A 23,527-nucleotide genomic window follows, 5' to 3' on the forward strand; every position below is an offset into this window, starting at 1 on the left:
GACCATTTAGTTACCTACTGAGTAATCTAAATCAAATTCATCTTCTGGGGAAATTGTCCATCCCCAAATCTAATTCAAGCCAAGGCTAGCCTACTATGCAGACAGTTGAATGTTTAAAGAAAATACTGAGGCTATGGCCTTCCTTTGGAGCTACAAGATACACAGTTGTTTGAATTTGAAAATCTCAGTTGCATCAAACCTTATATTTTGCATTTTGAACAGAGCCCAGCGTTTTTTGGAACACTGGAACAGAAAAGATGGTCAGTCTTGAGTTAAGAATGGTTAAGGTTATGGTTATGGATTTGGCAGAATCTAAACAATAGCAGCTAAACACTTCCTCGCTGGAGGCAAACATGTTCCTTGGTCATTTAAATAGTTGTCACTAAAATGGCAGTGGAGCTAACGAATATGCAAAGTTAAGTAAAGTAATGTAAGCCTTACAGCCAGTGATAAGGCTACCTGAATCAGGTAGGGCTACTGCAAGTGAATCACCCTGACTCCTCCCGACAACAGCTCCGCCCACGAGAAATAGAACGCACAGAGGCACACGCTCCCTGTCAGAACACACAGGAAGGTCTACTGTGTCTCAAGTCGATCTATCGAGCACTGAGCGCAAATAAAAAGCGCATCAATAACGTGTCATACTTTTTTTTCTTTTAAATTTCTATTTCCGTTTGGGACACCACCGCCATTCCGCGCGGTCCTTTTCGCAATAAGCACGAGTATGGCCTCTGATGGTGCCTTTCTGTCCGCGTTACAGCCCAACACATCTGTCAGTACCTACGCACTCCCCTCGGAGATCCAGCTTGGTCATGGGAGCTCACTTTCGGACGAAGCAGCGAGGGCAAAACGCGTTCAGCAGCAAGTAGCGTTGCGTCTGGCAGAGAAGACTTCCACTCTTCCCCGACAGAACGGCTCAGCCTCGCAAAACGCCACGTCAGGTGAGTGTATTTACCTGTTCTCGTTTATTGCATCTGTTGAACAGCAGCGCCATTGTTGCTGTGAGCTTACTTTTCTGGTTTTGCATAGGCCCATTTGGGAAATATAGGTGTTAAACACAGCCATAAGATCGAGATTGTGTTAAAACTGGGTTGAACAGTTCTGGGAGGGGCTTGAGTGACTTTGAAAGTGCACCAACACTTCAACTCAGACCTGTGATGGTAACCTGAGGAGGCAGAAATGTATTGTCCAGATATGTTCCCGTAGCCCTGGAGCAAGTTGCTTTTGCTCTAACAAACAGTCTAGCATGTTATGACAACTGTTATAAAAAGCATGTTACCTGGGCCTATATCCTATTCCTAACATGGAAGACCTTGAATTTCCCCTGGGGATCAATAAAGTATCTATTTATCTATCTATCTATTGAGAGGGAATTAAACACTCACATCTGTAGGTGTGCAAAATGCTACTAGATGAATAGTAATGATTAAATGACCCCTTGTTTTGGTGTCTTGAGATTGTGCTATGATCTTGACCTGAATTCCTCCAGCAGTTTCTATGACAGTAGCGTAAAAATGAACATGAGTTTCAGTTTTCACTCTCCCAGGCCTCCCCTCAACACACACACACACACACACGCACGCACGCACGCACGCACACACACACACACATGCTGCAGGCCTAAACAAGTGCACCCTGTCATGCTCAGTGCTTCGCTGGGAAGAGGGTAGTCGGAAGGATGACGTCTCAGATTGGGATAGAGTTACAAGCGCGCTTAGTCAGCCTACAAATGAAGGGCTTTGTCAGAGGCCGCCAGACAGGCTTTGGCCTTTAAACACGCCTCAGCTGGGCTTCTCTCGCTGTGCCACACACACACACACACACACACACACACACACACGGTTTCTTTCAGTGACCATTAGTGGCCGTATCTAATCAGACCTTAAAGACACTCACCTGATCTCAGGTTTAGGGTCCCTCACGTTTAGATATTTCCACTAGGGCTTTTTTCCCCATCAAAGCCTTTGATCAAGCACACACACAGACACACAAACAGAACACAGACATACAAACTCACAGACACACACATGCACAATATGAAGCTCCATGTGTGTGTTTACTTGTGTGTGCTTACGTGTGAATTAAAATAGAGGCAAGTTAGGGCAGTGTCTCAATGAAATTAAAAAGAAAACATTACGACCTAGTACCTGCTGGACACACTGGTTCTCTCTGATGAGCCTCTCTTGTCACAAACAGCAGTTCTGCAAAGCTGTATTTCTCTGTTTCTGATAAAACAGTCAGAGACAATGGGGCTGGACTGGATGGCCTTCCCCTAAAGTGATCTATGCTCAGCTTTAGACATATTCCCAGTATTGAGTTATATTGCGGTGCGTATTATGGAGTGCATATTATCCTCTCTGTCAAGTATCTGCATATTGGGGATTCACACAGTGTAGTGTGTAATGGACGCCCTGGCATATTTGAATAGTGTGGTGGGGCCATGTCAGTAATCTAGAGATCAGGAGAATGGTAGTGTTATGTAATGCTAAAGTCCGTTTGGAAGCATGCAGTCAATGGTATTTACCTGCTCTGTTTGACCGTTGAGATATTTTACTCTTGCAATCAAACATATTCATAACAAAGGTAGTGTAATCTTTAAGTGTGTGTGTGTGTGTGTGTGTGTGTGTGGATATGTGTGTGTGTGCATGTTTGTTCTGGATATGGGAGGGGAGGGGTGTGGACTCTTTATGCTTGCCTAAGGAAAAGCAGCAGCAGACAGCAAAGCAGAACCAGTTTGATAGGAACACTCCCCATTAGGTGGTTGGGGAGTGGCTGGCGGTTGTGTTGAGTTTCATGGACTTGGCTAGCCTAGAAATCTAGACGCGCCCCTAGCGGCAGCAAATTACATTTGCTGCCAGGGCTAGTCTAGCAACTCTCCGTTGGCTTGTGAGCTGCAGAAATCAAAACTTAATCAGGACATTGAAATCGTGTATAGAGTCGTTTGGTGTAATAATCAATAATGATTGATGGCAAAGTTGCAAGGGTTTGGCTTGAATTCCCTGCTACTTGAAAACAAATATCCTATTGCGTCCTATTGCGTGCAGAGGGCATTTGAAAGACAACTGATTATCCCGCCCCTCGGACTGAGCACTGCGAACGGTGAGTGCCCAGACCCTACATTTTAATGTGGGTCTAGCTCGCCAGGCTAGGACTTGGCAGTATGTACAGCAAATTTAGCAAGTTGAACAATTAAAAAAACAAAACACACAGCTCTAACAGATTTTCTTTTTAACTCTTCTACACGTTTACACCACTCACAAACACATAAAAACACAAATATAAACAAACACATGCACATATCTGTCACAGACGTTTTGACCTTCTGTTGCCTGTGTGATGCAGGACGTGGAATTTTTGTAAACATCAGCATACCAAGCAGGCCATACTCGTGTAGAGGATATAAATCTCCCCCACCACACTGGTAATGAGAGAATTTCTGACGTGAACGGAGCACGCCTGACACTGACAATATTCCCCCTGCCTGTTTCCCTTTTTGAGCCAGCTGGTGCAACATGTGTTTGTTCCCTCATTTGAATGCCAGCAGAAAGACCCATCACCCACTCTCCCCCACCCTCCTCCATTACTTGTCAAGCTGGTTGTTTGTTTGCCCGTTTCAACAAGGGCTGCTGGTCTTGTCTCAGCACTACTGTGCTGTCCTGCTCAGAGACTTTGAATAGTGTCAAAGCAAATGACTCAGATAGGGAGGAGTCCCTCTATGCCCCCAGCCAATGGCTTTGGCATTCATAGCTGAAGGTGAAGCATACAGCTATGACTAACTGATCTGATATTTTACCATCTAAATTCCATTCTGACAGATTACATACACATTATACGATATTATTGCCACATGTGCTGTTAAAACAGCCACCATTGCACTCTGATCCTTTAACATGTAATTTAGCTTAAGGTGAAGCAGAGAGCCATGGCTAAATGATCTGATTGTTGTACCATCTTAATGCCTTTCTGACAGATTATGTCTTCTAACAGATTATGTACATACTTTCATACACACATATGAAGAGTTTGGTTCCAAAATGCTATATCCCCGTTTTTAAAAACATTAAAAAGTCATGCTATTTGGGGGCACTGTGGCACAGCAGGCTACAGCGCCCGTACCATGTATGGGTCTGAGTGCCCAAGGGGACCCAGGTTCGAATCCAACCTGTGGTCATTTCCCAATTCCCACCCCATCTCTCTCTCCCACTTACTTCCTGTCACTTTCACGGTCCTATCCAAATAAAGGCAAAAAGCCCAAAAAATAAACTTAAAAAAAGTAATGCTTTTTTGATTGTGTATTTCAGGTAATATCAATCAAATTGTAGTGTCTTTTGATTGAGTAAAGATATATAAAATTTTGAAGATTATGAAAGATTATGAAAATTCATTAAAATGGTAGATATAGCGTTTTGGAACCAAACTCTTTATGCTGTTGAATTTCATGTTTGTCTTAAGTCAGCCTTATTTGTAGTCAAACATCTACCATTGCACTCCGATCCTTTAATGTCTGGCTCCGACAAAGCTGCTGCTTTCGGAGAGAATCAATACAAAATAAATAAAGACCGGCTGAGGGATATGTGCTGGATATAACATATGGTTATTGGTTATAGTTTATGGTTTTATTGTGTGTCATTAATTAACTTAAACAAAGTTTAAGTAAAATATAAAGTAGGTCTATTTGCACCTAAAGACACTAAATATTAGACATCTTTAAAAAGCTAATGAATAAAATTCATACTGCCCGTCATGTTCAGTTCTGAGAATGAGGTCTAGGATTAGTGTCAGTGTCTGCATACACTCAGACCAGCTCCAGTTAGCTTGTAAAAATGCTCTCTCAGCTGCTCTGACAGACAGGGCTGATTAGTAGCCCTGGCGTTAGTGTGTGAAAAGCATCTGGAGCTTGTGAAAATTCAGGTGGGAATGTGAGCAGAAGCTCTGTAGTGCCCTGCCACCATGACGTGTGAGTGTGCATGCCGCTGACCCCAACATTCCATTGACATGGCTTATCACACCATCACATAAAAAGAGTACTTTGTGGCCACCTCTCAATCCTCCTCTCTCTAAACACACACAGACACACACAGTCTTTCCTTCCTTCTCGTTCTTTCTGTCCCTCTCTCTGTTTTTGTCACACACTAATTGTGCTTGCGAGTTTTTTTTTTGGTGTTCTTTTTTATGTGGGTGCGTGTGTGCAATGTCAACATTGCGACATTCCATTGGTGGAATCACCAACAATGATACTTACAATGGGCTCAGCAATGTCACTCAAGGTCCTCAACTTCTATGTATTGCTTATACCAAAATCGGTATGTTTAAAATGGTCCATTTGAACTAATGTAAAAGTTCTTAATAGACGTAATACCTTTTATTACACCATGTGTCATCATAATGCTTAAACAGACCTATTAGTGTTATCCACAGTTTGGCATTGACCTAAAGTAGTGATAATTCAGCATAGAATAAACTACTCTAGTTTGTTTTCATTCATGTCAATAAGCTGTGTGGTAAGTGGTATCAGTTAGTGATAAATCAGCTCAGCTCACACGCTCAGTGGTATCTCTCTGCTTGTTCTCTTTTGGCATGCATTCCTAGTATTACTTAACCGAGTGACAGAATGTAGCCACACCATAGCTACTACAAACCTTAAAGAAGCCTGACAGTGAAGTGTCTGAATGTACATTTCCTGTCTGATGTGTGTGTGTGTGTGTGTGTGTGTGTGTGTGTGTGTGTGTTTGATAGACTACGGAACTGCATCTATGAAACACCTAACAGCCAGCCCGGGGTTCAGCTCTCGCTCCTATGGATACAGCAGCAGCAGCAGCAGAGGAGGAGGAGGTGGAGGAGGAGGAGGAGGGGCAGGCGTGGTAAGACCAAATATACCTTGGGAATGGGAATATCCGTGGGAATATCCATGACCAACCCCACTCTCACTCATGCTATATTGCTTAACATGATCAAATCACTGGAACACATCCGGAGAATGGCATTATCCCTATTCCTAATCTAAATGAGAGCCTCAGAACCTCATTGGTCACCTCAGTTATGGCTTCTACATACCTGACGCACCCGACCGGTAGCGCGGCAATGTGACGTCAAAATGACGTAGATCTCTCTGGCGCGCCAGGGTAGTGTGCACACGGTAGCGCACCACTCATTTTTTTTCAGACGAGCGCGACAAGGCGGAAACAGGAAGATGGACTAGCTCGAGGGCAAGCGAGTTGCAGTGTTTTGTTACAGTCGTGAATTTTTAATAGTTTGCTGGATAAGTTAACAAAGTTACCAGTGAGAGTTGCAACACATGGAATTAAGAGGAAAGAATAGAAACGATTTATTTTCAAACAAAGGATATCTATTAAGGCCTGAACAAAATCTCTTTCCACTTCAGGAAATTACACAAACTCAGCCAGCTGCTAGCTAGCTAGCCAGCTAACTAAACTGTTTAAATTATTAAAATTTCCCTCGGGATGACTAAAGTACCTATCGATATATCCATCTATCTATCTATCTATCTATCTATCTACCTGTGAAACTACATGATAATGATGATGGCCTTGGAAACTACATGATAATGATGATGGTAGTTGTGAATAGTAGCAACCAACATCTGAAGTACCATCGCAGAGGCTAGCTACTGGTGTTTCTTACTGCAGCTTCTTCTGCTGTGTAAGTAGTTAATGTTAGTCTTTTCACAACAGCGACACCTCTGTTCAGGAGAATATTGCAACCACCACGCGCGAGTATAAATGGTTACGGCGCTTCTGTGACGTCACATTGTCGCGCTACTGGTCGGGTGCGTCGAGTATGTGGGACGTTTTATACAAGGATACAAGGAAGTTTATTGTCACATGCATATAGTTACTGGAAGTAAGAAATGCAGTGAAATTATGTCTGGTGTCAGCCTATTTGTGCAAAGTGTGGGGGTAAAAGTGCAGTAGAAGAGGGGTTTAGTAGATTAAGTGGCAAGGGCTGCATAAGAAAGGTGAGGGAGGATAGGAATTGGGGGGTAAAAAGTGCAGTAGAAGAGGGGTTTAGTAGATTAAGTGGCAAGGGCTGCATAAGAAAGGTGAGGGAGGATAGGAATTGGGGGGGGGGAGGGGCGGGGGGGCACCAACAAGGAGCACCCAAGAGCTTATTCTCTGACCTTGAGAAGAAACATGTTTCACATACTCAAGATTCTGGCAGCTGTACGCAAATAAAAAACACCACCAAGAATACATGACATTACACTCAAAAAATATTCAAGAACAATAGCTGAAATGTTCATTTTAGATAATATATCTTCACATCTTCTCATCAATTTGGTTACATAACTATAATACCAAAGATAACATTTCACATTTCATGTTACGTTGTCTTTAATTAATAGCTTTGAGATAGCCTAAGCCAGAAGGAACTTGGTGAGTCACTGGACTCATGGTGTCATAAGTGAGAGATTTCACATCAGTGCTCAAGTGGTTTCCATGGGAACCAAAAATAAAAACAAAATTCATGATGAGACCCCGTCTGGAATGTTGTCTGAAAACTCACATGCATTTTATGTAGGCCTAAGGGATAACCATTGACTATATATACAGTCTATGGCGATAACGGCCATCGAGGTGTCCTGTTATATGGAATTAATGGATGAGAGCGAGGCAAAGAGTTTACTCCGCCCGAGTCCATTAATTCCGTATAACAGGACACCCGGAAGGCCGTTATCCCGCTTATCCCCCGGTTGCCACTATAGGCAATAGTCATGCCTTTATAGCACGCAAAGGAAACAAGTGGTTCCGTTTAAAAAAGGCCAGCTTGTTCAGTTTGTTGTACAACTTTCTTTGGCCCTAACAGTGATAGCATGGACAGTTAGCTTGTTTACAGTTGATACCATTGGTGCGAAGCCTGCTTCCACTCTTGCATACTGCATCTGGTTGTTTTATTCCTCTTGATATGCTTTGTTATTCCTTTCATTATTTCTATATTACATATATATATACAGTAAAAATAAATAAATAAATTATATATATATATATATATATATATATATATATATATATATATATTTATATCCATTTTACCCAGTTGTTGTCATGACAATAACTCTGGTGCTGAGATGGCCATTCCCCTGGTGTACCATGCAACTCTTCTGCTCTTTCTCCTCAGGGTTCAGCACTGGCCCAGTATGCAGTTACTAGAGGCTACACCTCCCGCTCGGCCGTGGACGGCGGAAACCGCATGAAGATCAGCATGGGTGGAGGCGCCAGTGGTGGCGGAGGGGCCGGAGGCTCCAGCATGTATTACTATGACGACATGCGCCTCGGCGGAGGCGGAGGTGGTGGCGGGTATCACACACTCGGCGGAGGCGGTGGCGGGTATCACACACTCGGTGGCGGCGGTGGCACTTATCAAGCAATCGGTGGCGGCGGCAGCGGTGGTGCATATCACACCATTGGCGGTTACCAGACAGCAGGCGGCTTCCAAGGTGGTGGAGGAGGCGGTTACCAGGTTACCAGTGGCGGCGGTGGAGGTGGTTTCCAGGGCGGCGGCTACCAGCAGCAGACGACCATGATGCGCACCATGAGCCGGGCACCACCACCCGACGTGGACACCATATCGCTGCGCTCCATGCGCCTGCAGCCTACACCCGTGTCCTCGTGGGTGCAGGACGACAGCGACAGTCTGGTGTCCGAGCAGCAGCACCCCTTCTACGCGGCCAACGGCATCTCGCAGGCGGCCACCTCCTCGGCCGGCCAGATAAGGGCCACCACTCTGCCCACCATGAGGCGCTGTCTGAGCGGGACGCTGGCTAGCTCCGGCAGCGGGATGATGGAGGAGAGCGTGGAGCGCCAGTACTCCTTCAAGGGTCCGGCGCACCGCACCATCAGCCGCATCAACCAGCGCAACAACCGCATGAGCATGGGGTCAACCAGCGGCGGCTCCGTCTACGGAGGAGGGGGCGGCTTCGTCATGTCCGGCTCCCAAAGCAACATGGGGGGTCGCATCAGCAGAGCCATGTCCACTAAGAGCATGCAGAGCGTGGGCAAAGGCCTGGACGTGTTTGACGGAGAGTTAACAGGCAGCATGAGCAACTTGGCAGGGTGAGGACAAGGACTCATGCACATGCAAACAACACTTATACATACACATACAGTTACAGTACGATTACAAATACATATGTATAGATGCATGCACATCCTCCCATGTGATGCACACACACACACACACACACACTTACACTTTTATTTGGATCCAGCTGGCCAAAGCAAGATATTAAAGGCTAGAATCTTTAGATAGAACCACAGAGGCTAGAATCTTTTTTTTTTATATATATATATTTTTTTTTGGGGCTTTTATGCCTTTAATGTGATAGGATAGTTGAGAATGACAAGAAGCAAATGGGAGAGAGAGTCAGGGTGGGATCCGGAAAAGACCACAGGGCGGGAATCGAACCCGGGTTGCCAGCGTGCAGTGCAGGTGCCCCAGCCAGTTGCGCCATGGCTGGGGCCCAGAAGCTAGAATCTTTAGGTAGAATCACACAGGGCAAAATTTTCAAACAGACAGACACACACAACTCTCTGTGCCCAATAAGCTTCACAAGTAGAGCAGTGGTACGTCTGTCTCCTTAACCTAGCGTAGTCCAACCAAACTTCAGAAGGCCATGAACCTTATTGACAGTTGTCCCCATTACAGCTCCATAGGACAAAAATTGCAATCAAATTCTAGAACATCTATTCATGCTTAAGGTGCTCTTGCAACAGACACTCCAAAGCTTTTGTTGAAAATGTAATTACTGACAATTAAAGAGTGGTTGCTGGAAGAGGAGAAAGGCAGTCTTGACTCTTGCCTCATCTAATAATGTAGTTTGGCTGTTGAGATATTCTGGGGCTTTTTTTTTTTTTCTGGGGCTTTTTTAATTGGTAATGTGAATTTGTTGATGTGGTGTGTGTGTGTGTGTGTCAGTAAGTGTGTGTGTGTATGTGTCTCAGTAAGTGTGTGTGTGTGTGTGTGTCTCAGTAAGTGTGTGTGTGTGTGTGTGTGTGTGTGTATGTGTGTGTGTGTGTGTGTGTGTGTGTGTGTGTGTGTTTTACAGGTTAAATGGGGAAGTAAGTGGAAGGACTACTTTGGGTGTGTCAGTGTCACACTCTGTTCACATGAGAGGCTGAGAGTGAGAGTTGAGAAAGGGAGGGAAAGTATAGGACAACAAGAGACAAAGAAGGACTGAGAGTGCTACAGCACTTAGTCACACTGAATAAACTCACACACACACACATGCACACACGCATACCAGGAAATCCAGAGACCCAAGAAATGCTAAGAGCTACAGTAGAGAATAGCTCACACGTACACACACCCAATATAATTTACCTGCAATTAAATACATTTTATGTAAAGAATAGTGAGCACAGTTTTTTTGCTAAGATGAAGATAAATGCCCCCTGAAAGTTGAAGGGTTTAAAATTCAAATTGAGAAATTATACCATTGTTGACACTGACACTGTCTTTCTCACCCTAACCCCCCTCTCTCTCTTGAATCCAAACAGAATCAGCAGCCTGGACATGCCCACTGCCATTAACTACCTGGAGACTTCAGATCCCTCCCTTCAGATGTTGGGTGCTGCCTACATTCAGCATGAGTGTTACCACAACAGTGAGGCCAAGAATCAGGTAAGGGCCTGCCTGCTAATGCCAGATGTTTTGATATGACCAGGGGAATACACACGTTCAAGTGGCCACTTCCTATTACTGACTTCCTGGTCACATTGGTCCACACAATAGAACGACAGACAGTCCAGACTCTTGAGCAATGACAGTTATATATTTGTTCCATAATTAGTGGTTATCGGAGTCGGCACAATAGATTGTACATGGTGTTCTAGTGATACTATCAGATCTTACCAACCCATTTTTTCAGATGTTTATAATAATAATAAAAAAATATTTGAGTCTGTTACACGTGAAACTCAGTACATCCAATTCACAACTCATCCACCGTGCAGACAGAACAATGTTTTTCCAGATCACTTTTCCCATTACCTTAGTATTCTCAGTGCTGCAGAAATCAGTTGGGAAACCCTTGTCACTTACTCAGACTAGTAGAGATGGTCCGCACAGACATAACCAGAAAGAAGAACAAAAGACCAAGACTCATATTTACAACATGCTATGCATAACATACCAGGTCATGACTTGCCTGCAGTGAGAAAAACGGCGCAGTGAGAAATGCTTCACAGTTAATGACATGACAGGTTGTCATTAAAGAATTCTATCTGCTGTTCTATTTTCTTCAAAGTTACAGGTCTGCGGTCAAGTGTCTGTATCGCCAACAACTTTCCTTTTTACAACAATGCCCATAGCAGAGCATTCTTTTGGGCCCTACATTCTCAAATTAGATTCTATTGCTAATTATGTTCTGGGTTTGTTTTTGTAGAGCTTAGTCTCTGTCTAAACTCTTTCAGTCTTGGATGAGGCCTGTGGCGACTGTGGTAGGGAGGCATGTTTCACTTAGGAATGAGTTGGAGGGTTGTCGCCTTAAGCACAAGACCATGGCTCTCTGTCTCAAAGGTATCCTGGGCATGTGTGTAATTTATCTCCCCACTGTAACCATAGGTGTTTTGAGTAGGTCAGAGGGCCAGAAGGTTCCACCACCGCACCTAACTATATGTTTTGTGAGACGTGCAATGTTGACCACATGAATTTCCCCGAGGGGATATTAAAGTTTACCTTAACCTTGATCTGAAGTGAGAGTAAATTCACACTGACAATTCTCCTTCTCTTTGCCTGTTTCTCTCTCTCGTTTTTTTACCTTCTCTGTCTCTTTCTTTCTTTCCTTTTTCTGTTTGTTTTTCTCTGCATTTCAATCCATCTGTCTATCTTTCTGTCTGTCCATCTATCCGCCCGTCCTGCCTCTGTCCTGTCTCTCAGGTGAACCAGATGAAGGGCATTCCTCTGCTGGTGAAGCTGTTCAACAGCGAGAGCGAGGAGGTGCAGCGCTACGCCACGGGGGCCGCGCGCAACCTCATCTACGAGAACATGGGCAACAAGGTGGCGCTGATCGAGGCCGGGGGCATCCCGCAGCTCAGCGAGGCCCTCCAGCAGCAAGACAACGAGCTCCGCAAGAACATCACAGGTGAGGACCAACACAACCGTCTGCCCCTGAGCTTCCCACGGATAGTGTCGGTTTCCATCAGTGCAGGCTTGGATCTGCTCCAGCGACTTGCCTTCAGTTAGGAAAGCAAAGAGAAAACCTCTGCAACATTTAAGAGCGCAGCAATTGATTAACTCCCATTTGGTCATTCAGCTGCTTATATATTCTGATCATTTGTCATACTAGTTTTTCTCTGGGTATAGTAATCTCCCAGACACCAGAGCACATCACTCTCAGTCCAGAGCCAGTGACTCCACTCCACTCATCTCTCTGGGTCGTTCAGCAGGGCCCTACCCACCCTGTGGTCTGCCCAGAGTGCCTCTCACATGAGGGCTGGGGCTGTCCCACTGAGACAGTGTCATGTTCTAAATCACTGCCATAACGGTTAATGTTTAACTGAAGGAAACCACCAGAGAGAGAGGAGGGTGGGGGCAAAAAGGGGTGTTTCCTGCGAGCCTTGGCAGCTGTGGGTATCAGCAAGTACCTGGATACTATGCTAACATGTGATTGTTACCTGAGCTACCCGACAGGGTGGGACATGGAGGGGAAAGATCAAAAATACAGATGGATTCCCATGCCCCAAGTAATCTTTTAGGGTGTGGCGTTGAATGATTGATCTTAGATACAGCTACAGTATGCAGGTGATTTTTTAGGAAAAAAAAAAAAAAAAAGCCTTTGTAGACAAGTTTGTAGAGGTTGTCATGTCAGCAGAGTCAGGAGAGATCATTTTTTGTGTTTTGTGTGTGTGTGTGTGTGTGCGTCTTTGCATGTTTGTGTGAGTGTATGTGTGACTGTGTGCTCTTTCTTAGCTGTGTGTGTGAGCGTCTGTCAGGGTGTGTTTTATGGGCTGCGGTGTCTCAACTTGTGCCACAGAAAGCCAGTTTGGCTGCCTTTATCCTCCATGAGACACACCCAAGCCCAAGCCTGTTTTGACACCTTGGCAAAAGAGCGAGAGTGATTGGACAGGGATTGAGACAAAGAGAGATAGAGATAGAGACAAAGTTAATTATCAGGGCACTCCTCCACTTTAGTACTGGTTTTATAGTGTTATCATTTAACAAAAATATGTAAGTTGACTAGCATTGTTTTTCTGTAACCGTAACTAATGCCTAACTGATTTGGCGTAGGGACTGGGGTTTCATTGAATAGCCAAGGCATGTTAGAACAAACAAACTTTACAGCATTGTGACCGTAAATTGAATTACTCACCCCGCATCTCAACATGCTGAGACCAAGACATTCTGAAGCACAATCCATTCAGGAAGCCTCATAATGGGATAAGAAAAAGGAGCCACCCAGAGATCTCACAGTGTTATTTATCATTTCGAATAGATCACTTACTCACTACACTGATGTACTAATGTAGTATTTTTGTGCTCATTATTAAGTATTTTGGGTTGGAGTGGTTTTAATAGCTGGAGTGGTGTCCTAGTCATGCCACAGGGATTCAGAATTATTTTTTATTTCTTTTTTTTTCCTGTGCTCCATGCTTCTTTGATGTATTGCAAAACCTATGCCCTACAACGACTATCTTTCTACTATAACAACCACTAATCTGTGTCATTGAATGAATGGCCATGCTAAAAGTTGCTAATGAAAAGGATGAAAAGGGTGTGGTGTCTGTTCTTCAAAGTCAATGTCTGTCTTTGTCTTCAGTCTTTCACACACATACATACATGTGTGTGAGAATACAGCACTAGAGCCGCAGTGCTAAATCAGTTCCAGATTATGTAGCTATGATAGGAGTGGGTGTCTGTGTACAGTAAATTATGTATGATAAAGAAGAGTGTGACTAGGTGTTCATGTGTGAACTCTGTCCTCTGAAGATAACCTCTGCATTCTCTGCCCCTGTATGCATCTGTGTGTGTGTGTGTGTGTGTGTGTGTGTGTGTGTGTGTGTCATAGGTATTCTGTGGAACCTTTCCTCCAAGGACAACCTGAAGGAGAAGTTAGCTAGAGAGACCCTGTCGGAACTGACCAAGCAGATTTTGGTGCCACTATCAGGACTAGAAAACCCAGAGTTCATTGAACAGAATGCCTCCGAGAAGGAAATCTTCTTCAACACCACAGGCTGCCTCAGGTACTGTAACAAGACATACACATACACACACACACACACACACACACACACACACACACACACACACACACACACCACAGACACACACACACACACCACACAGACACACACACACACACAGACACACACACACACACACACACACACACACACACACACACCACAGACACACACACACACACACACACACACACACACACACACACACACACACACACACACACACACACATGCATTGTGTCTAATGACGTGCTCTGCTCCTCAGGAACCTGAGCTCAGTGAATGAGAAGACCAGACATCAGATGAGGGAGACCAACAGGCTGGTGGACGCACTGGTGGACTACATACAGAACTGCATGGAGGACACCAAGGTGGAGGAGAAGGTGTGTGTGTGTGAGAGAGTCTGTGTCTGAGTGTGTCCGTGTAAGACATGTGTAAACACATGTGTCTGTGTGAACGAGAGTGTATTATCTCTTAATTACTCCATTTTAGGGTTTGTAAAGGGCTTTATATCTCTTGTATGTGTTTCTGATAGATTCTATGGCCCCCCATGTCTGTCTGTCTGTCTCTCAGGGTGTGGAGAACGCCATGTGCGTGCTCAGGAACCTCTCCTACCAGCTGTACACCGAGATGCCCCCCTCTGCTAAGCTGAAGCTGGAGGGCCCCACTAGAGGGGACGAGATCTCCAAGGCCGAGGCCATGGGCTGCTACACCCCCCAGAGCAGGAAGGCCAAAAAGGTAAGCAGAAGCCCAATTCACATTTTTCTGGATATACGCTACGGCTCAAAAGTATTTGGTCCATTTTCTTGTTTGCGTTGCTTTTCTAGGGCAGCCGTGGCCTACTGGTCAGTGCTTCGGACTTGTAACCGGAGGGTTGCCGGTTCGAACCCCTGACTAGTAGGCACGGCTGAAGTGCCCTTGAGCAAGGCACCTAACCCCTCACTGCTCCCCAAGCTGTTGTTGCAGGCAGCTCACGGGATTAGTGTGCGCTTCACCTCACTGTGTGTTTCAGTAATTCACGGATTGGGATAAATGCAGAGACCAAGTTTCCCTCATAGGATCAAAAGAGTATATATACTTATACTTATCAGATCTCATCATTTTTAACGTCAAAGGCTACAGCATTACAGCATATTTCCTATTCATTTTGCCATATTTCCCACTAAAATGTTCTTGAATGTTTTCATGGAAAGCAGCGACATTTCTTAGAGACCACAAACTTTTGAGTGGAAGTGTATGTTCCTGCTTTACTGGTAGACATAGGTTGATACCCAGAGAGTGCGTCCTATGTGCACCAATCCAAATGTGTATCTATGCTGCACTCTATGTTGCTTTGGATGAAAGAATCTGATAAGTGAATAAATGTAAGTGTTAACGCCACTCAGCCCCTTTAAGATGTTGGTTTTGTTGAAGTTATTCACATTTTTATATACCCTGTTCCGGGGTGTCTTCTCCCTACCAAGGGTGTGTCAGTCATTTACAAAAAGGGTGTGTGTTGGGGGGTGCTGTGGTGCAACTGGCTACAGTGCTCATGCCACATGCGGGTCCACGTGCCCATGGGGACCGTGGTTTGAGTCTGACCCGGGTAATTTCCCGCTCCTACCCAATCTCTCTCTCCCACTCGCTTCCTGTCTGCCTCTTCGCTGTCCTGTCATAATAAAGCCAAAAAGTATAGTAAAAAAATAGGTGTGTGTTCCATATGGATTAACTATCTCACATTACTCAATACGTTGCACTTGAACTCTGAGGCCCCTATCTTGCACCCTGGCACATTGCGTAAAACTTGTTTTCCACCCGGGTGCAAAGTTTATTTTCTTATTTTGCACGTCTATTTTTTAAACAATGCACCCAGGGGTGTGGTAATTAAGAACCTAGGGAGTGGCCTAGTGCTCTGTCTAAAAATCGCTATTGTACACCACCTAAAACGCATTATGCCACTGACCAAGAGAAACCTGGTCAGAAGTCTATGGTGAGTTGTTTATATGTTATTTTAAGAGCGTATCATCAACAGTCATATTGGCGGGTGCACAACATCCTTCTAGCCTCCATGAACGCGCACCAGCACACATCCATGCAAAACATTAGAAATTACACGATTAGGCTACAATGGGAAACATTAAAAAGTGATTAGGCGAGAGCACAGCTGAAGATGCACTATCACGAGATATAAGCAACTCCTCTGCAGGATAAACGTTGTTTTATTCAGTCATTCGAAAAATATTAGGGTGTTGCTTTTTCCAGCCTATGTTTTCGATGGTAACCCATTGTCAGTCAATAGTGAAAGTAACCTACTGCGTTAACTGTCGTTGACTGACACCATGGTGAAGTTAGTTTCACTTTGCCAATGAGTTCAAATAATAGACGAGTGCAAATGCATAAAGGCTATGCTAGGTTTTAGTAAAGCATGGTTTAGTGGAATGACTGTTCCATACGGTCTCGCAGGCAGACTCCTTCAAATGCGCCGTTGACTGTCAAAATACCGATGCATTCTTTGTCGTCGAGCTTTGCGCCGTTAAAGGGAATGACAGATGTCATTCTCATTGGTTTAAAATATGTTATGCCCCATGACACACCCATGACTGATTAAGAAACCTAGGAACACCTTGTTGCGCAATGTGCTCAACGTTTGATAACGAAAACACTCCCAATGTGGACTGGACATCCTACTAAATTTGAATACGTTTTTGACTAGTGAACATGCGCTTTAGACTGTCATGATAGGGCCCTATATCTGCTATTTAACTGGAGGGGAATACATCTCAATTGGATTAGCTCAGCATTCCGGCAAGTGTGCACATGTGTAATAGCCTGGCCCCGCCCACCTAGACCTGCAAACGTCAAACAAAATGCTGCTGGAAAAATGTATTTACAGCAAAGGTAGACCTACATACATTGTTTCCAGACTGTTGATGCTGTTCATTGTCAATTTGTAAAGTTTAGGTGAAGTAGGGAGTCACGTTCCTTAATCAATCTCTAATCAATGTGATTGCTAAGGCTGGACCAATGGTTTCAAAGTTAGTGCCCGTCGCGATGCAAAAGATCTCTGTTTGATGTATGTTTGTGTGTGTGTGTGTGTGTCCGTCGCGATGCAAAAGATCTCTGTTTGATGTATGTTTTTGTGTGTGTGTGTGTGTCCGTCGCGATGCAAAAGATCTCTGTTTGATGTATGTTTTGTGTGTGTGTGTGTGTGTGTCCGTCGCGATGCAAAAGATCTCTGTTTGATGTATGTTTTTGTGTGTGTGTGTGTGTCCCGTCGCGATGCAAAAGATCTCTGTTTGATGTATGTTTGTGTGTGTGTGTGTGTCCGTCGCGATGCATGCATCTCTGTTTGATGTATGTTTTTGTGTGTGTGTGTGTGTCCGTCGCGATGCAAAAGATCTCTGTTTGATGTATGTTTGTGTGTGTGTGTGTGTGTCCGTCGCGATGCAAAAGATCTCTGTTTGATGTATGTTTGTGTGTGTGTCCGTCCTCACTCCATCCCCACCTCAGAAGCAGAACCCGGCCCAGCTGACCTTCTCAGAGGTGTCCAAGGTGCCCCATGGCATAGAGTGGCTGTGGCACCCCCAGGTGGTGGGGCTGTACAACGGCGTGATCCAGAAATGCGAGATCAACGCTACGTCGCGCGAAGCCGCCGCCGGGGCCCTGCAAAACATCACTGCTGGCGACACACAGGTAAGCACACAGTACACACTTTGTCTGCGTGTGTTTGTGTGTGTGTGTGTGTGTGTGTGTGTGTGTTGGGGGGGGGGCAGTTACACCTTTTTATGGCCTGGAATGTTAGGGGGCATTGTTAAAGCCATAAAGCCATGTAGTTTTTTTTTATAGTGTAATGTGTTAATATGTGTCTGTTCCCTCCTGCTGAGGAAATACATTGCGGTGAATTTGGAGGGGTTTTAGTGGTTTGGTGTTGTCTGCCATTCTGGTGACCTGGATTCCATTCCTGGTCAACACATACTGTATGTTGTCACTTTGGAAGAACCTTGTAGGTTTAAATATGAACTGATAGGACTGTGTGTTGTTTTGGCGTTTGTTTGTTGTACAGACAAGAAGCCCCTGCAGCACTGTAATGTGTAATGATTCCTGTTTCTCTCTCTCTCTCCTCTTTCTCTCTCTCTCGCCCTTTCTCCTTCTCTCTCAGTGGGCATCCAAACTGAGTAGGGTTGCTCTCGAGCAGGAGAGGATGTTGCCTGTGGTTCTTGATCACCTGAGGACCACTAATGACCTGGAACTCCGCTCTCTCACAGGTTTCCTCAGGAACCTGTCCCGCCACGCCTACAACAAGAATGACATGGGTGAGCATGATCCCTCCTCATTTGGGCACCAGGATCTAGGCTTAGGAGTACAGCTACTCCTAAGCCATACCCAAGCCAAATCCACCCAAAGTTAAATAATTGAAATATTACTTCATCAACAAATTATTTTTGCATTATGTATTAAGTATTAAAAAATAATGTATAAACATATTTTAGATATAGGCTTATTTACTATGAACAAACCATTTATAACTGTGTGTACAAATGCTTTACTGATGAGAATTAATGCAGGAACAATGCTTTACAAATGAGGAACAAAGCATTTAGTAATCGTTTACTAATGCTTAATAAATGTTTAATTGTGTGTAGTTATTATAAAGCATTAACCATATGTTGTGTTTCCACGGTATATGTCGTAAAAAGCTACTAAATATACTATATGCTGTATACTATAGTGTAGTGGTTCCCAACCTTTTTTACCACCGCGTACCACCACCTACATCTTGACTCGGCTGGCGTACCCCCACCACCCGACACATAAAAACGTAACACATTCTATTGTTACGTTTATATATTTATATTGTTACGTTTATATATTTTCCATTGTTTTCCTCTTAGCTACAAAGGTGGTCAACAACTTGGTATCCAAGCTTCCGAGTGACGGGCAGCAAAAAGAGCCGTCCAATGATGTGGTGGTCAACATCTGTGGAACGCTCAACAACCTGGTGATCTGCAGCGAGGTCGCAGCCAGGGACATCACCTACTTCGACGGCCTGCCAAAGCTGATAGGCATCAAAACATCCCATGACAACAGGTCAGTGACTGTCCCTGCAGGCATCACAAGTTTGTCTCATGATGATCCTTTTAAGCTCTCTGTATGGGAAGTACATATGAATCACAAGGCTGTGGAGAGCATACTGTAACTGCAGCATAGACTAGGCAACTCCCAGCATTTGCTTCGGCGGTGGTAGTGTTTTGGCTAAAGATCCGGGCTAGCATGCAGTAGTCAGAAAAGTTGTAGGTTCACTTCCAGGCTGCCAGTGTCTTCCCTTGAGCAAGGCACTTCTATGGAGTCAAAATAGGGTCTTTAATATTGAGAGCTTGTGTAAAGATGTTCACATGTGTAATAAAGTTTTGCAGCTGTGCAAAAGGAGTTCTGTATGTGCAAAGACATTTCGTACCTGTAGAAATGGAATGAATAATTAAACTGTTTCGTCAACATTACTGCTAGCTAGAAGCTAACCTATAACGTTACAGTCTAAAAAGCGGATGGGATATTTTTACAGATACACATTTCTTTCACACAAGTACATAATATTTCTACAGGTACATCTTTTTTTTTTCACACATAGGCCTACAAAATATTTCTACATGTACGAAATGTCTTTGCACATGTAGAAAGACCCTATTTTGACTCCATACACTTCACCCCTAAGTTATACCGAGGAGACTGGCCCTGTAAAGATTGACGTCTGTAAGTGGCATTGGATGAAAGAATTAGCCAAATGAATGAATAAACAAATGAATGTTTCCTCTCTTCACCATATGCTTTGCTGCTTGTTTAAGCCTAAATAATAAATATAAGAGTGTCAGTGTCATGTGGATTTCACTTTGAACTAATGACTACGTGGTTTTATTTTACATTTAAAGTATTTGGCTGTAAATTCTTTGTGTACATTTATTGCAAGGTGATTGAATGGATTTTTATCAAATTAAATTGGTATCTTATTATCATATATTTTTGATGTCTTTCAGTTCTGGCAAGCAGAAAGCAGCCAAAGCCGCAGCGACAGTCCTCTCCAACATGTTTCAGTACAAGAAACTACACAAGGAATACAAGAAGGTGAGAGCGATTGACTGTGCAACCGAAACCAGGAATGTGAAAGAGAAAATAAGTGCTGCACTGTTTTCTAACTTTACTTCTCACTCTTCTTTGTTTCCTGCTCCCTGTTCTTCTCCATGTGGTTTCTGCAACCGTTTGAATCTGCTGACTTTTGTAAAAATGTTTCTCTTTACCATGGATGACACTAACAATATTGTGGCTACTGATTCAGTAATTCCACAAGTTTCCTCCAGAATAATGCATAGATAGTTTGCTTAAGGACATGCTTATGAGTATTTTATGGTCTTGCTGGTGGTAGTTTAGTGAATGTTTGAGACTATGGGCAGTGTTGAACACCGGCACTGCCGAACAAAAGAAAGTGTTAAACGTAAAGAAGTGAGGGGGGAAGTAGTTGCCACACGCACTTTACGCACCCTTTCCCAGAAAATACTTCCAACGCCCCTGTTTAAGAGCCCCCCATCTCTAGGCAGTGCTTTCCTCACACTGCACTGTGTTGCACTGCACTGTCTACTGCACAGTAAGCCTAAGCATATTGTAGTTGTTACAGAATTTACAAGACTGTGTTTAGCACCCTATGCATGTTATTTCATGTGACTGTATTCTTAGAATAATGCATGAATCAAGTGCCTCCGCCCTACCTTCTGGGTGTTTTCCATTTCACACATTCAAATACCGTCTAACCCCCCTTCCAACCAATTCCTCTCTCTCTCTGACTTCCACACACACACACACACACACACACACACACACACACACACACACACACACACACACACACACACACACACACACAGACACACACACACACACACACACACTCACACACACACACACACACACACACACACACACACACTCAGAGGGTTGGGCAGGGTGGAGCTGGGTTGGACAGGTTTTTGTGTGTTGTTGCTTGAACAGGTGTGGGCATGGCCCTGTCTTGAGGCTACACACACCACATACTGCCGGTTTCTTGACAGACGTGTCTCAACACAATGAGAATGCTACACACTGACACATGTTCACATCCCAATTTTGATGAGAAACATTTAGCATGTCTGGGTGTCACCCAGACTCCACAGTACAGCTGAGAAAGTTTCCCTTACATCAACCCCTGGGGGTACATCTCTCTCTCTGTCTCTCTCTCACTCTGACTGTCTCTCTCTGCTCAGATTCATTATCACAGGCAGGGCATGCCTCACTTATGAGAGTATAAACTTGATAAAGCCTGAAAATCCTTTCATGCAGCTGTGTATTATCTATCCCATGAACAGAGGTCTATTGTTGTGATGATAGTAGTATATTGCAGTAAGTTGTGCTCATGGTGTCTTGGTTTTACAGAAAGGATATGGGAGACAGGACTTTGCTGACCTGACCATCTGAGAGGCATCTACAACTCTGGGACATATGGACACATGGACACCTGTTTGTAATTATAGGAATGCTGGTCTCTGGGTGGAACTCTCTAACACTGGCTGTTGACATAGGAATACATAGCCCAGCAGCGTGTGTAAAAACAGTAGTCTATGCAATGCCATCTGAGGAACTCTGGGGGCAGCCATTCAGCATCTACAGAGAGGAAGCACCTTAGAACGCTTTCTCTCTCCTCTCTGGTGCAGCATCTCCTCCCAGGGAAAATATATCTATGCAAAGTTTACTGAGTCTGGTAACAGGGAGTTTATAGTGCTCTGCAACTGAATTTTAAACATTTGTAGCATTCTCTACATCATGGGATGTTCCTGTACATAGTTTCTATTCCAATGAATAGAATATATAGTTAGCTTTTTTACCTTCAAGTCAGCTTTAACTTTAACTTCAAACATATTATGTTTAAACTTTGGAAACGCACCAAAAAGTGAGGTAATTATGACAGTGAAAGGTGTATTGTCGCCCTTTTAAAGTCTTGACCTTGGGAGACAAAGGAGTTATCTCCGGATGGCAACAGATAAAAGGAAAACTTTGGACTTTTGAAGAAATGCAAATAGTGTCAAATGGAAACACCTCAAGCCTCAACACCAGCCAAGGATTTCAGCCTTTCAGTTTAGATTTATTTACCTCCAGCGCTGGTATTTAGCATTTTTTGTATCTCTAAGCACTATAACATTGGCTTTTGTTTCACAAACTTGTATAAACTCACATTGTCTTCTGTGTGGTGTTCTACATGGTGTCTTCATTTGTGTCTTTTGTGTCTTCGTTTTTTCATTTGTATAGATATGGTTATCTTATTAAGATGTGGTGAAAGAATTATTATGGTTTTAGAATTAAAATGTTTATGCAGGAATAAATCTGGCCCAGATCCACGGCAGACTTTGCCTATATGAACAGGGATTCTGGACTAACTATCTTCAGGTATCTGCAGGATGTAACACTGGTGTCTGTATAATCATGAGTTTATGCAACTAACAGTGAGATTTTATTGATTGAATTTGTATGTTCTCATTTTTTTAATTTGCCTATTTACATAAAAAGCATTGTTCTTTTTAAGTTCTTTACTGTAGTATTTTTTAGTCTACCACCATGTATAATTTTGAGAAAAAATGCTGCTTTGGGATTGATAAGCATTAACTTTATATGTTCGTCATATTTTCTTGAGCAAGTTTTTTTTCGTGCAGGTTTATGTTGCAGGTTTTTCATGAATTTGATTTGATGTAGATCCAAATTGTATATATTTGCATAAATTGTATATTTATTTGCATACATCTGAATGTCAACGGTTTCTAGCTTTTGAATGTTTGTAGTTTCTAAATTGTAAAAAAAAGAAATGCTCAAAGAAATCTGCTTGAGGGAAAATAAGGAAGTCATCATGAGTAAAATCTCATTGCTCACAAGCTACTTTTGCTCTGTACTGCCAACTGTAGCATATAGCGAAGAGAGTTAGATACAACTACACAACATCATTAAGACGATCTGTTTAGTCATGTACAGGAAAAGTTGTCAGACACTAATGACACCTGTAAAAATACCAAGAATATTATGTTAAGGTGTTGTCCATTTACTGCACCGAAGTCTGATATGGCTTAAGGGGCCTTAGGAACTGCTCCCAGCGACCTCAGAGGCAGGAAAGTTGGAGTCACTTGTCTCATCTTTAATCTGTACCTTTAAATCCGGTCTGGAATGTTGTCAATGGATTCAGTGGCCATAAGCATACCTGCACATGTAAATGCCTTAATAATGCACAAAGACTCAATAAAGAGAAAATAGTGGATAAAGAATGGCTTTACTGAACTTGACTTGGA

At 43.6% G+C, this 23,527-nt stretch overlaps 1 protein-coding gene across 1 annotated transcript; it reads left to right on the top strand.

Moving 5' to 3' along the window:
* Positions 1-539: 539 nt before the first annotated feature.
* Positions 540-23,500, top strand: pkp3a (plakophilin 3a). Its single transcript, XM_048257666.1, has 13 exons — positions 540-941; positions 5,737-5,861; positions 8,137-9,071; positions 10,515-10,638; positions 11,896-12,100; positions 14,024-14,198; positions 14,464-14,581; positions 14,772-14,936; positions 17,688-17,870; positions 18,337-18,490; positions 19,070-19,265; positions 20,207-20,294; positions 21,633-23,500. The coding sequence occupies exons 1-13, from the start codon at positions 725-727 to the stop codon at positions 21,672-21,674; spliced, it is 2,727 nt and encodes a 908-aa protein (XP_048113623.1). The 5' UTR covers positions 540-724; the 3' UTR covers positions 21,675-23,500.
* Positions 23,501-23,527: the final 27 nt, after the last annotated feature.

The sequence above is a fragment of the Alosa alosa genome, chromosome 11 (assembly GCF_017589495.1).
Source record: "Alosa alosa isolate M-15738 ecotype Scorff River chromosome 11, AALO_Geno_1.1, whole genome shotgun sequence".
Classification (NCBI taxonomy): domain Eukaryota; kingdom Metazoa; phylum Chordata; class Actinopteri; order Clupeiformes; family Clupeidae; genus Alosa; species Alosa alosa.